Genomic DNA, 15970 nt, shown 5'->3' with positions numbered 1-15970 from the left:
CACTGCTAAAGACCCCTACGCGCAAGTGAATTATTGAAATAAAATTTAAATAACCATGTTAGTCCTGAAATGACCTAGTTTGTGTCGAGTGGACGTTAAACCCCATTTCTCTCTCTCTCTCGAATTTCATGAAAATCGGCCCAAAATTGACAGACAAAATGTCCGCCGTTCATTCTCAAATAGCGTAAAAATATGGTATATCAAGGTTGTGGACCCTATAGAGGTCACAATTTTTATCCGATTTTATTGAAACTTGAAATGTAAGTTTATAACCCAAAAATCTCGGTTCCTTTCGGTAATCGCCCATATCGGACCATAACTTCCTGAATTATGGCCCCTGATTGTACGAAAAATCGTGTTTTTAGCTTGTGGACCCATTAGATGTCATAATTTTTATCCGATTTAAAAAAACGTATTATTATATTACCGTTCCACCCTAAGGACAGTTGAGTTTGAATTTTGAGAAAATCGCCCCAATATTGACAGACAAAATGGCTGCCGTTCGTTCTCAATTAGCGTAAAAATATAGTATATCAAGGTTGTGGACCCTATAGATGTCACAATTTTTATCCGATTTTGTTGAAACTTGAAATGTAAGTTTATAATCCAAAGATCTAGGTTCCTTTCGTTATTCGTGCATATCGGACCGTAACTTCCTGAATTATGGCCCCTGATTATACGAAAAATCGCTTGCTTTTTAACTTGTTCTCTATCCATCTCCCGAAAATGTGGGCGTATCCTGCCTGGCAGCCGCTGATTATCCGATTTTGTTGAAACTTGAAATGTAAATTTATAACCCAAAGATTTTGGTTCCTTTCGATATTTGCGCATATCGGACCGTAACTTCCTGAATTATGGCCCATGATTGTACGAAAAATTGCGTTTTTAGCTTTTGAACCCTATAGAGGTCATAATTTTTATCCAATTTTAAAAAATGTATTATCATGTCACCGTTACACCCTAAGGACGGCTGAGTTCGAATTTAGTGAAAATCGGCCCAAAACTGACAGACAAAATGGCCACCCTTTGTTCTCAAATAGCGAAAAAATATGGTATATCAAGGTTGTGGACCCTTTTTATCTGATTTTGTTGAAACTTGAAATGTAAGTTTATAACCCAAAGATCTCGGTTCCTTTCGATATTTGCACATATCGAATTGTAATTTCCTGAATTATGGCCCTTGATTGTACGAAAAATCACGTTTTTAGCTTATGGACCCTATAAAGGTCATAATTTTTATGCAATTTAAAAAATCGTATTATTATATCACCTTTACACCTTAAGGACGGCTGAGTTCGAATTTCGTGAAAATCGGACCAAAACTGACAGACAAAATGGCCGCCCTTCGTTCTCAAATAGCGAAAAAATATGGTATATCAAGGTTGTGGACCCTATAGAGGTCACAATTTTTATCCGATTTTCTTGAAACTTGAAATGTAAGTTTATAACCCAAAGATCTCGGTTCCTTTTGATATTTGCACATATGGAATTGTAATTTCCTGAATTATGGCCCTTGATTTTAAAAAAAAATCACTTTCTTTTTAGCTTGTTCTCTATCCATCTCTCGAAAATGTGGGCGTATCCTGCCTGGCAGCCGCTGGTTTTCTGTAACGTACGATCATATTGTATTTTAACATTATATACTATTCAAAAAAAGTAGGGGATATTTGATTTTGGGGGCATAATACTAAAATATGCAAATGACTACGAAAAAAGTCACTATAGAACCTAACAGAAGAAACATTTCCAGTTACATGTGACGCCCAAACGCACCAATAGCTACCGCATGGAATGCAGGTGATGCTTGGGATCATCATGGGGGTCCAACCCAAGATTTGCACGACTCTGACTTTGAATGTTACAGTCATTGTGGCATTGAATTCCAGGGTGGAAACATCAGTTTAATTGTTTTAGTGACCAGAAAACAAATTTTGATATGCGTCGGCTTACCCAAAATGAAAGGTTACGTGCCCTTGGCATGCTACAGATCGGCACAACACAGGCGGTTGTGGCGCGGACGATGAATGTTTCTCAGTCTGTCATAAGCAGGCTATGGTCCAGATACCGTGATACACAATCTGTACAGGACAGACCACGCTCAGGTCGACCAAGGGCGACAACTCAAGCCCAGGATCGATTTATCCGTACCTTGGCCTTGAGAAATCGTGTCATCACAGCAAATCAGATCAGCGCTCGTCTTCAAACAGACACTGGTGTGAGAGTGAGTGGCCAGACGATTCGGAATCGACTGCATAGGGGTCACCTTCGCGCCCGACGTCCTCGCGTGATCCCTTGTTTGAGAGATCATCACATTCAGGCAAGACGTCGTTGGTGTAGGGATCGTCAACACTGGGATAATTGACGCTAGAGCAATGTGATGTTTTCAGATGAGTCAAGGTTCACTGTTGATTTTTTGGACAGACGTAGGAGGGTGTGGCGGCGTCGAAACGAGCGCTTCCAAGACGTTAACGTCATCAGACATGATCGATTTGGGGGTGGTTCTGTTATGGTGTGGGGAGGCATCACTTGCTGGAAGAACGGCTTTACATGTTGTTGCAGGGCGTGTTACAGGCCAGTACTACCAGGACAACATCTTGGCAGTCCATGTTGTGCCGTTCGCACGACGTCATGGCCGCCGTTTCATCTTCCAGGATGACAACGCAAGATGTCACAGGGCCAGGATCGTTACAGGTTACCTCCAACAACAGAACATCACCACATTACCTTGGCCAGCACTGAGTCCCGACCTCTCCCCCATCGAGCATGTCTGGGACATGCTTGGACAGAGGTTACGTCAACGTCAACAACGTCCTGCCAATGTCCAAGAACTTGCTGCTGCGTTGCAACAGGAATGGGACAATCTGGACCAAAATGACCTTAGACGTCTCATTAGGAGTATGCCACGTCGGATCAATGCTTGTTTGGCAAACAGAGGAGGATTTACCCGTTACTGACTTGGTTGTGATGCTGTGGTAACTTTGCTGTTTGACCCCGGGTATCATTTTACCCTTATAATGGTCAGTCTGTGCCTTACTTAATCTAACGATCATTTGGAATAAATCGATGAATGTGAACTTCATTTCATTTTGTCATTTGTTTCTTCGTCAGTTTCATTAGGTGACTTTAATAACACTTAAAAATCAAATATCCCCTACTTTTTTTGAATAGTATATATCGGGCCTTATTACTATTTTCATCGTTATATATATATATTGTTTCATCGTTATATATATTGTTTAATAGTTATTATTTCTCAAATCTAAATAGATATTCACACAATTCTTCAGTGCTCAGAATTTCAGCTTGTATATATGTATGTGTATGAAATTCAATATTATGTGCTATCATATTTTCTGTTTCAATAAAATTAGCGAAAACAGATTGGTGTTGGTGACCTTTTTTAACCATTAGTTGTCATTCCAAATTTAATCCATACAGATATGAAAGTGCTGCCTGCCCCAAAACATGTGCCAATCCTCATGTAACGAGAATAAATATAAATTGTAAATTAAATAACAATACACATTGCGCCGTATTCTGCATGGGGAACCCTTTGTAAGAACGGGAACGTGTACAAATAATGTGACAAATCAAACCTTGCCACGCAGCATTTAAATTCATATTTAAATATGAAGATATTTATAATAGATCGATCTATCTAACCATCTTTGATGTCTTTTGTAAACTACGGCGGTAATCAAAACGCCGATAAATAGTCCCTTTGTTCACTGTCATCCATTATTGGTTAAAAACTTTCCTCCGATTCGAGAATATTAATAAATAATAATTCATTTATTCAGGATACTTATAATCACCTATAGTAACAATACTCACCAGAAATTTATATAGTTAACGATATCATACTCTATTGGCGTCGGTTCCACTTATTGACGCACATCAAAGATAACTGGCGGTTTCACTCAGGTAGTGAGCGGTAGCCAAATACTGACGGTTTCTTAATTAGTCACTTTTTTTCCAATTTCTCCTGCACGCGTCTGACTAGTGATATGTTCGGATAAACTCACGTTTGTATAATTAGTCACGTTATTTTTGTATACTGACACAAGTAAGGAATACTAACCAACTGACTAAAATACTCACCTTATGATTATTACTGACCATTTATAGGAATACTGATGTACAGTGCAATTACTGACGGGTTTAAGCGACTACTGACAACATGTATATTTCTCACGAATAGTAACCACAATTAAGCTTTTCTATTTGCTTGATGGATATTCTAATGCAGAAGCCCGTTATTAAAAGCTCTGACACCAGTTCTACACACTATGCATATTGCAGTGTTAAGCATATCTGAAACTTTGTTCACACATTAACTTATTATTTGTGTCTATTGCATTTAAATGATTGTGTGTTCTGAGTGACACAAATTCAAATATTTTGGCGTTTTTCACAGGAACAAATTTTTACTTGATTTGTGTGCTGATAACAAGTTTTTTAGGCTGTGTACAAAAATCAGAATATTCCAGTGTCTTGGCCTGTTTTCACAAATGGCCAGCATAAAAGAACCCTAGGCAGTTAAAATTCAGATAAGAGTAGACGGGAACACTGCTGTTCCAGGCAAAATTCTGCTCCTTGCAATGTACATGTATGTAACCATTGAACTGAACATTACGATGGCAGGCTGAAAAGTTCTAAACCTGAAAAAGATAGATCAAAAGGGTTGAAACAAACTCTTGCCACGAAGAAGTGGTGTAGTGTCTAACACCAGTTAGCACTGGTGTAACACTGTGCTAACTCAACCTCAGACCCACTCTGTATTTGAAATCAGTCCGAGTTAAGGTCTGTGGTGTAGAGGTTGTGTTTAAATATGGATATATTTACACAACATGAACACAAGTGTCGTATCTGTGTTACCCAAACACTAACTTATACCTGAGCCCCTCAGTTTGTCTAAATTTTCAATATCAATTTTCCGATTTAAGAAACAAATTTACATGAAAAAAATACAAAGACAAGGAGCTTTGTGCAATATTATTTCTAATTACATAAACACTTGATTAGATAATAATAACTTGATAAAAGTTATTATCTTGTTAAAAATAACTCTAACACTAACCCCTAGGAGTTAAAAAAAAAATATCAGTTCAAGTCATTTATTACAACACTGATGTAAAACAGCAGACGGCAAGAAGGGAATTTAATTTAAGGTTTTTAGATTTAGTTTTAAGGCTAAAAATGATTTTTTTTTATCCATATATGGCCAAAACGTAAGACAAATAAATGTTGATCGCAGATGTGCTAATTTACGAGAGAGCGGTTGTTTTTCTCAAATTACCTTTCTTTTTGGCGTTTTTTTTTTTAGTTGGCCAGCTCATGCAAAGAATTCAATGGGTCAATTCAAGTCCTGGGTTAAGGTGGTGTAGTGTCTAACACCAGTTAGATCAGTGTACCACTGGTGTAACGCTGTGCTAACTCAACCTCAGACCCCCTCTGTATTTGAAATCAGTCCGAGTTAAGGTCTGTGGTGTTGAGGTTGTGTTAAACAAGGATATATTCACACAACATCAACACCAGTGTCGTATCTGTGTTACCCAAACACTAACTTATACCTGAACCCCTCAATTTGTCTATATTTTCAGTATCAATTTACCGATTTAAAAAACAAGTTTACATGAAAAAAATATATAGACAAGGATCTTTGTGTAAAATTATTTCTAATTAAATAAAAAATTGTTAGATAATAATAACTTCATAAAAGTTATTATCTTGTTAAAAATAACTGTAACACTAACCCCTAGGTGTTAAAATAAATCTTAGTTCAAGTCATTTATTTCACCACTGGTGTGAAACAACAGACGACAATAAGGGAATTTCTTTTAAGACTTTTAGATTTAGTTTAAAGGCTTAAAATGATTTTTTTGCTCATATATGGCCAAAACGTAAGACAAAGAAATGTTGATCGCAAGCCTGCTGAATAATGATCAAATAAATCTTAGTTCAAGTCATTTATTTCATCACTGGTGTGAAACAACAGACGACAATAAGGGAATTTCTTTTAAGACATTTAGATTTAGTTTAAAGGCTTAAAATGATTTTTTTGCTCATATATGGCCAAAACGTAAGACAAAGAAATGTTGATCGCAAGCCTGCTGAATAATGATCAAATTAGACTACAAAAATTCAATAGTTTTTCACAATTACCTTTCTTTTGCTTTTTTTTACACCCACATTTTCATGTGGACGTATTATGCCGTCGCCCCTGGTCGTCCGTCCGCCCGTCCACAATTTGTTTGTGGACACTCCACAGGTCATAATATTTATCCGATTTTGACGAAACTTGGAATTTATCCTTTCGATATTGGCATATATCGGACCATAACTTCCTAGAATATGGCTCCTGATTGTACGAAAAAATATATTTTTAGCTTGTGGACTCTCTAGATGTCACAAGTTGTACCCAAATTTTAAAAAAAATCAATATATAAATTGATCACCATTACATGACGGTTGTGTTCCAATTTCATGAACATCGGACCAAAAATGCCCGACAAAATGTCCGCTCTTTGTACGCAAATTGTGTAATACGAAGGTTGTGGACGCTCTAGAGGTCACAATCTTTATCCGATTTTAATGAAACTTAAATGTATGTTTATGTCCTAAAGTTCTCAGGCCCTGTCGATATTTTTGCATTTCAGACCATAACTTTCTGGATTATGACCCCTGATTGAACGAAAAATGGCTTTTGTTTTTAACTATCCATGTTAAAAGGTGGGTGTATCTTGCCTGGCAACCGCTGTTTTTTTTTTAATTGGCTAGCTCATGCAAATAACAGAAGACAAAAACACTGTGCAACATTTAAAGATAACACTAGTGTTAGGTGTTTTTTTTATTTTCCACCAGTGTTAACACTGGTATTACCCTAGTTTAGACACTGGTGTAAACACTAGTGCTAAATCGAGGGACTCAAGTTAAGGCACTAAAAAGAACACCAGTTATACACCACTACAACACAACCATAACACAAGCGTAACCTGGGACTTGAATTGACCCAATGCATAAGTGTAACATTTAAAAATAACACTAATGTTATAGGTTTTTTTTATATTTTCCACCAGTGTTAACACTGGTATTAAACTAGTTTAGACACTGGTGTAAACACTAGTGCTAAATCGAGAGGCTCAGGTTAAGGCACTAAAAAGAACACCAGATACACCACTACAACACAACCTTAACACAAGCATAAACCGGGACTTGCATGAATTGACCCAATTACCAGACCATCTTGTGAACCTACCCATTGAAATAACCAGAAATGGACAAAACTGGTTATAGGACAGTCATCAAGTACCTGCAACTGAAAGGACTAACCCCAACACAGATACATGCCGACATGGTCTCCAATTTAGGGGATGATGCCCCTTCCTTTTCGACAGTAAAGAAGTGGGCTGCTTAATTTAAGCGTGGCAGAGAGAGCCTTGACGATTACCTGGGTCCTGGAAAGCAATCAACAGCAACCATTCAAGAAAATATTACCAGGTGCATGACTATGTTAATAAGTCACGTGATATCCTACATTTGCATATGCAAGTTGATGCTGTGCGAAAGTTGCTATGTAGAAAGCGTGAAGGACAAATAGGATGTGGCAGAGCGCAAATGTAAAATGTAATGAGAGAAATGTAAAATGTAGACACGTCAAAAAAAAGCATTTTCCCACAAAACATTTGTCATTTAACACTTAACATTGGACGTTTTACATTTAACTCTTGCCTTAGAGGTATTTTGACTTTATCATTACTGGTATTATGACTTTGTACATTGTACTTTTTACATATAATCAATGGAAACGACATTGTCGCAAAGCTTTTAATATTGGCAGCGATACCCTTCCATACATGACATGGTGATGGCTGATCGACGATTGACCACTCGACACATATTGCTAGTATTGTGGGTATCACTCATGAGGGGGTTGAGCACATTATCACCAGCGAGTAAGGAATGACAAAAGTCTCTGCAAGATGGGTGCCAAAGGTCATGACTGCAGATCAGAAATATATCAAGATTCCTGACGTCAAGGCCTTCTTGCAACATCGTTGGCAAAAGTGTTTACACCTCGAAGGGGACTATGTAGAAAAATAAATGGAAGCCATCAACTTTGTACAGGTCTTTCACAGATAGGCTTAAATTTTCAGCCAGCCCTTGTACCATTGGTTAGATTAACAAGTATGAGCATACTAAATGAACCAGGAATCAATGCTCAATTGTCCAAAGAACAAGCATTACCAAGTGCATGCAACAAGTACCATATTTTAGTCTAAATATGAGAGAAGTCACAATCTTAATAACAGATGTGGTATGAGTATAAATATTTAGAAGTGTCCAGTGGTACTGATAGACCATTTCCTCAATTTTATACAACCATTGTGGCATTTTTTTCTTTTTCAGACCATTTCGGCAGTTTGATGTTGCTAGTAATAAACAGTCGTGGGCTTCCGTACAAAGTTTACAGAAAGGTCATATATATCAACAGGTATAAGTCATTCAAATCAAAATATTTCCTTTATATAACGTTTGAAGGAACCACTTGTGTAATATAAGGTTTAGTGACTTTCATCGACAATGGAACTCCTTTCATGGCGCGGTGGTCAGGGCACTGGACTTACGACTAGAAATATAGAAATGAGAAAGAAATGACTGAAATTTTACTCCATGGAACCACAAGATCTTTGCCTTCATTAGTAAATAAATTTATATTCAGCTTTTCGTAAAAAGTTGAGATACTGTAACACCAAAAAAAACCTAGAACTGCGATGCGGGGATGAAGGGTTTCAGCGGTGCCACTTCCCGACATTGCTGAATTATTGTCCCCCGCTTTTCGAAGAAAACAGGGGACTGTTAAAATGGGTTAATTTGTTGCATGTTAAGTGGTTTTGTGTTAAGAGCGTGTTCGCGAGGGCACCATGCAGAGGGTGATAACCCTTGAGTTGGGAATTTGGACCAAATTTTTTTTGTGTGAAGTTAGTTATTACCCAGATACATCCCAAGAAAATATTAGGTTGATTCAGTCGATACCAACCTGGCAAATTGGAAAAATATTTTTGTCCTCCGCCTTTCGAAGAAAGCAGGGGACTATTAAAATGGGTTTGTCTGTCTGTCTGTCTGTCCGTCACACTTTTTGGGACACAATAACTCTCCTTCTAATTGAGCTAGAATGTTCAAACTTGGTGTAGGTGGTTATTAAGTCAATGCCTTGATGGACTTCAAAGATGAGCATTTTCTGCTTAGGGTAAGCAGAGATAAGCAATTTGATTGGTTGATGCTTTGGGACACGATAAAAGTTCTAATTAAGTGAGAGTGATGAAATTTGGTGTATAGTTTCATTACATCACTACCTTGACTATATAAGTTCGATAATGAGCATTCTCTGCTCAGGGTAAGCACAGCGATAAGCAATTTGATTGGCTGAGACTTTGGAACTCAATAACTCTCCTTCTAATTGAGGTAGAATGTTCAAACTTGGTGCAGGTATTTATTAGGCCAATGCTTTGATGGAGTTCGAAAATGAACATTTTCTGCTTAGGCCGTGTTGAATTGATTCCTTGTTTCTTCTCGCCCGCGCGTTTAGGTTGAGGACCACGAAAATCATGCGCTTACCATTTTAACACACAAAAAAATATTCAAAAAATTACGTTAATAACATCTAAATAAAATTCTACCGAACATCAGAAGTCAATTCTCGTTGTTTGTTCCTCGTTACGAACTAAAGATGTTGATAATACACATGTAGGGACCAGCATACCCTGGAATAAGTTACACTGTATCGTCTAACTGAAACATTTCCATTGTATTGTAACACAAGAATATGAAAAATTTATATCGAAATATGGTTATTTCATATCTTAAAAAGTTAACCAAGAATCCACTTGTTACAAAATTTTAGTTTGTTATTAAATTTATTCAATTAAATATTATCTCAATCTGTGTTTTAAAAAGGTACACAACCCTCAGACTATAGGTATTATGCTAGACCACTTTGTGTTTTGAAACTCACTTTGTGTTGTGTTTACCACACTACCGCACATGAATAGTGGCATAACATTAGCTTGTTTCCATATCTTTGGGAATATTCCCTCTCGTAAAAATTTATTAAATAGTGCACATAAGGGGATAGAAATACTTTTTGCTAGATGCATTAAGAGGAGATTACTTATTCTATCAGGACCGTTTGCTTTTCTGATATTTAGATCTGAAATTAAGTCAGTTATTTCAGAATTTTGTATCTCGGGCATTATAAATCTAGTGTTTGTTTTGGAACGAAATTCTAATGAGTTGCTTAGTGATTCATTATTGGATACAGATATAAAATACAAATTTAGTAATTCGGCCTTTTCGCACTCAGTGTATGCAACTTTACCATCTGTATTTGATATTAAACTGGGTATAACATTTTGCCCTAATAAGTTTTTCTTTGAGTGCCAGAAATCACTCGACAAATCCGATGTTACTAATTATCGACCCATATCGTTGTTAAGTGCTATTAGTAAATTACTTGAAAAATTAGTTTTTAAAGACATCAACAATTATTTTCATCTTAATAATTTACTAAATTCCTATCAATCTGGCTTTAGACCTAAATTTTCTACTGTACACCAACTTATTGAATTATACGATAGCATATTGCAGGCATTAGAAAACGGCGAAAGTTCATGTTTCATCTTTTGTGACATCTCTAAGGCATTTGATAGAGTGAATCACACTGGCTTACTAAAACAACTTTCTTGTTACGGATTAGATGGTACATTTCTCCATTGGCTTAGCAGTTATATAAGCGATAGGAATCAAACTATTTTTGTAAATACCGCTTACTCCTCGACCCTACTGCTTAATTCTGGAGTTCCCCAGGGCTCTGTATTGGGTCCATTTTTATTTCTTGTATACATAAACGATATTTAAGATTCTTTGGAAAATACAGCCAGATTATTTGCCGATGACACCACCATTGGTTGCACTAAATCTCGTGTATATGAAATAGAAGCTTCATTAAACGCTGACTTATTTAAACAAAAGTTGTGGTCCAAGGATTGGCTGATAAAATTGAATCCTTCTAAAACAAAAGTATTGGATTTCAGCAAAACCTCTGAGAACGTCCCAACTTTATATTTTGGTAATGAATCATTAAATGTTGTAATTAACCACAAACACCTTGGCGTTGCTATATCAAATGGCTGTAAATGGTCCGAACATGTCGATAATATTTGTAAAGCTGCCTCTAAACGTTTAAATATATTAAGAAAATTTAAGTATACTTTTAAGCGAAAAACATTAGAAATTATTTACAAATCTTTCATAAGATCCGTACTTGAATACGCTTGTGAATTGTGGGATTGTTGTAATGTATCTGATTGCGATTAACTTGAAAAAATTCAACTCGAGGCAGCTAGAATTATTACAGGACTCCCGAAATACTCAAGTAAAGACTCATTTTATTATGAAACTGGCTTAGTTAAATTATCAGAACGTTGCAGGATAAAAAGAGTGTCTCTTTTCCACAAAATTATATATAACAAGTCTCCACAGTATCTTACAGATAAATTAACCGAGCTTTATAGTCCAGGCAAGATAGCAAAAGTGCGGGCAGTTGCTGCAATAGAAATGCCGATCACGGTTTATGGTCGGTTTAGACGTATATTATGACCTATAAAAAGTCCCAGTCCGAAATCCATGCCCAAATGGGTCAAATTGGCCAAAATCCAAAATAGCCACCTCTTTTGGCTTGTAAATTCCAATTTCCATCCAATTATCACAATATGATCGAGTTTGGTATCAAAATATACGTTTTCGGGGTAACTGAATCCATTTCCATACACATTTTTGTGATAAGTGTTACCGCTTAGTCAATATTAGGGGTAATTCAAAATGGTGGTCAGTTTTGGCGGGAAAATTCGAATTTTACATAAGGATCAAGTTTGGTGTCAAAATATATGTTTTCGAGGTAGCTGAATCTATTTTTGTACATATATTAGTGATTAAATGATTCTCTGTGTCAATATAGGAGAAATTCCTATTTGGGATTTAGATTTCCGATTAGGGATTGGAGATTAATGATACTCCTACCTAATACAATGACTTTCATCCAGTATCAACTAAATTTCATTTGGAGTGTCTCCCAGTTCACTGCAGTAGCGGCATAGGGGTATGTCGACTGGGGTCACTCTCAGGTCACTGCGGAAGCTGGTCGTGCCTTTTGAAGCACGTGGCACAAAATGATTCAGATGTTGAGACACAGATGGATACAGTATCGTCTGTTTGTCAGATATGCAGTGAACCATTTAATAATGAACAACCCATAGTTATTGGTCAATGTTTTAAGGTTAATGAAGTGGAGGAGTCTGTATCAAGGTCTAAAAGGTCCGCGGTGCCAAAATTCATTTTTGTGGACCGTTGTCTTTTACATGGTCTGTAGGAAAGACTAGCATACGGTCCATTACAACATATATAATCGGTGACCGCTGTTACAACAGTAAACAGTAGAACTCGCAATGCCTATTTTTTGGACAAGCCAAGACAGGACAAATGACGACTTGACATTAATCTAGTTGTATTTAATAAATCAGCATTGAGGGTGGTGTCCCTAAATAGATGACTTATTAATTACTTGCACATCTAACCTATTTATAAAACATCTAGCACAGAAATTGTTCTTCACTCTGTGTAACCTAAGCAAAAAATCTAATTCCAGAGGCATGCTGGGCAGGTAGGCAACCGTCTACCCTGCCCTCATAAATGCAAAAACAAAAGAAACTCGAAATGGCTGATAACGCTGGAATCCGATGAGATTTCCTAACAAGGTATATGGGAGTGAGCGGGGGTGGCTATGTGCCCTCTCTTCTGAAAATGTACCATCGAATGTTGTGCCCCCTTTTTCTGCTGCCCTTCCCTTGTTCCAACTAACTCCAGAGATACTACAATGCCCGTTTTTCATTGATGATGCAAGGGCCCCATACAAGCTCAATCATGATTTCCACGGATGACTTCCAGAATAGATTTTACAGACGGATTAATATTTCCATAATATTCAGAATCAACTAATTTGTCTTAGTTTTATTTATTTATCTAAATGAATTTAGGAAAATTGCAACACGGGCGATGGGAACCATTATTGCCGGTTAGCATACTCAGGGCCAATACGCAAACCCTCACAACGAATGACATTTAATCTGTCACCAGTAATTTCCTTGGCCTGGCTTAAATATGTATTTTGATCGTCGTCTCGTTCTTGGGGTTGTCAGTCTACTTTCAATTCTACCTCCCTACCCTCATTAGGGAACAGAATCGAATGAAACTTGGCAGGTACCCTTTGTAAGGAATACCAGTCCCTGTTGATGCTTGTTTTTTTTTTTTACTCACAGCTAACTATGTTCATGTTCGGATATTTGTGACTTAATCATAATCCCTTAACCAAGTGTCAACGTATGGAATGTCATGGCATATACGTCAAATCGTTTCTACCATGTGCCACAAAACTCAAATTTTCCCCGATCCTACCCCCCCCCCTCCTAAAGTGCCCTAACTTTGGTCTGCCTACCCTCGGAGGCCCTAGCACGCCCTTGGCTTATTGTTGAACTTAGTCATGACTTTACACCAAGTTTTATTCTGTCCTAAATTCTCTGCCATTGAAATTGGTATCTCTGCTCATTATTGAACTTAGGTCAGGGATCTTAATCGGCTGATTATTGTCGGCCTCCAATACCCGTTATCTTTCCGTCATTTTCGGAATGACGGTGGGCTGTTCATTATCAAATGGTTCACTGCATATCTGACAAACAGGCGATATCGTATCCATCTGTGTCTCAACATTTGAATCATTTTCTGAAATAATTTCAACACGTGCTTCAATAGGTTTGGCCATCTTGGCTCAATTTTCGAGGTTGGTGATCGAAATCGGACACACCCACGACACTGGCGTCCACAGTGGGCTGCGAGTGACCCCTTTCGTCATGCCTGCTACGCTTCTTCCGTAGTGAGCAGTGGTCAACCAGAGCGTCTAAATGAAATTTAGTTGATGCTTGATGAATGCCATCGTATTAAATCTGAGACGGACTCGACCATTCGTAATCCCCAAATCTCCAATGGGATTTCCCATTATTTTGACCCAGGGGAACCAGTTAATTACCAAGATGAAAAAAATGTGTCGAAAATGAGATCAGCTGCCTTCAAAACATATATTTTGACACCAAATGAGGTAATTTTGTAAAATTCGAATTTTCCCGCCAAAACTGGCCGCCATCTGGAATTATTTCCCAATATTGACTCCGCGGTATAACTAATCACCAAAATGTGTATGGGAATGGATCCAGCTACCTCGATAGGATATATTTTGATACCAAACTCAATCATATTATGGTAAGTGGATAAAAACTGGCATTTTCCAGTCAAAACCGGCGTCCATTTTGGATTTTTGCCAATTTGACCCATTTGGGCATGGATTTTGGATTGGGACTTTTTTTTGGTGATAATATACGTCTAGACCGACCATAAAACGTGGTCGGCATTTCTTTTGCAGCAACTGCCCGAAATGATACAAAATTGAGTTAAAATGCCTGGACTATTACACAGCAAAGCATAATTATAACCTACCAACAATGCTGATATCCCCGTTCCTTTTTGCAAATCCATATTATATTAAAAGTTATTTATCCCCCAAACACGAATCTATAAAAACAATTCCTGATATTAAACACTTTAAATCTAAATGAAATAGTACCAACAATGACAATGTAGCGCCCATTTTTTTTCAAATTGGTAACAGAAACGAAAATATTATACATACTAGAATGCGTCACCAGTTTAGTTCGTTAAATTCAGACCTCCATAAAAACTGAGCGCCATGGAAAACGCATCACTTAGTTTTTCGTATAACAAAATGATCCTGTAAACATATCTTATTTATTTTGCTTCTTATTGTGAACAATATTCAAAAGGGAACACATCAATAACAACACATTTGCACACTTAAGGATGTTTAATCTGTAATCAACGGTACAAAGTCAGAGGGGTCAAAAGTTTTATGATCTTCGAAAAAGGGCAATTGATATGAAGTATTGCTCTTCGAATCCAACCAACTGTCATATCAAATAAAAACAGAATAGAAATTACGTAAATCCTCAACAACGTATGTGTTGGAAGAAAAATGCATTTAAAAATAAAATGTTTATAGCGGTATTACGGCCTTGTGGAAATTGTTGAAATAAAATCTAGAGATTAGTTAACTTGCTTACCGAACAATTAAGAAAAATACGTATTCCAGTTCTATTGTGCAGCAATATTGATAATTCCACATGTAGAAGAAATGTCGTGTATATACGGTTACTCTTATACACGACCATATTCTAGGGGGCGCTAGTGTCGCTAGCCGTGAAGTTAGTTATCCGTTAGTCATTTAGTTGTAGGCTACATTATTAGGATTTACGTCACAATTCTGCGGCCCGTAATTCCGTAAAAGATGGTCTAAAACCAAAAAAAATGTGAGATATATGCCATGGATAATTATATATTTATCTTCATTTCAAAGTTATTGTATTACAACTCAAAATTATCCAGGTCAGTGTGTTTTCTATAGAGCACGTGTTAATTACATGTGAGCTACTGAAATGGTTTTTCTCCGGCCAATTCAACTATTTCGTTATTTAAGTAGCCAAAACAAAATATTTCATTATTAAATAATTATCATGAGCCTTACTAATATTTCATTTTTAAGTCAAATATTTTTTTTTTTGTGCACCCCATGGTGACAAAGTAGTATAGACACGTGAATTCACAATACCCTACCATGAATAAAAAACATGAAATATAAATTTACTTAGAAAAGTTTTCGTGCGTTATCAAAAATGACCGTCAGTGAAAATTTTGAAGTGGAAGCCCTGGTCAAAACCAAAAGTACGAAACAGATGTCAGTAGCGCGTGTGTCCTCCACGGGCTCTTACGCACGCTGTGCAGCGACGTCGCA

General features: G+C 37.1%; 1 protein-coding gene across 3 annotated transcripts in view; it reads left to right on the top strand.

The window, feature by feature from the left end:
* Window positions 1–15970, top strand: part of LOC126808779 (5'-nucleotidase domain-containing protein 3) — a 457910-nt gene that overhangs the window by 197556 nt on the left and 244384 nt on the right. For all 3 annotated transcript variants that reach the window (XM_050533756.2, XM_050533755.2, XM_056100816.1), the window contains one exon: window positions 8410–8494. In XM_050533756.2, the coding sequence (XP_050389713.1) occupies window positions 8410–8494 (85 nt within the window). The remainder of the gene's footprint in view (window positions 1–8409; window positions 8495–15970) is intronic.

Source organism: Patella vulgata, chromosome 1, assembly GCF_932274485.2.
Source record: "Patella vulgata chromosome 1, xgPatVulg1.2, whole genome shotgun sequence".
NCBI classification, from domain to species: Eukaryota; Metazoa; Mollusca; class Gastropoda; family Patellidae; genus Patella; species Patella vulgata.
This window is presented reverse-complemented; position numbering and strand designations above follow the sequence as displayed.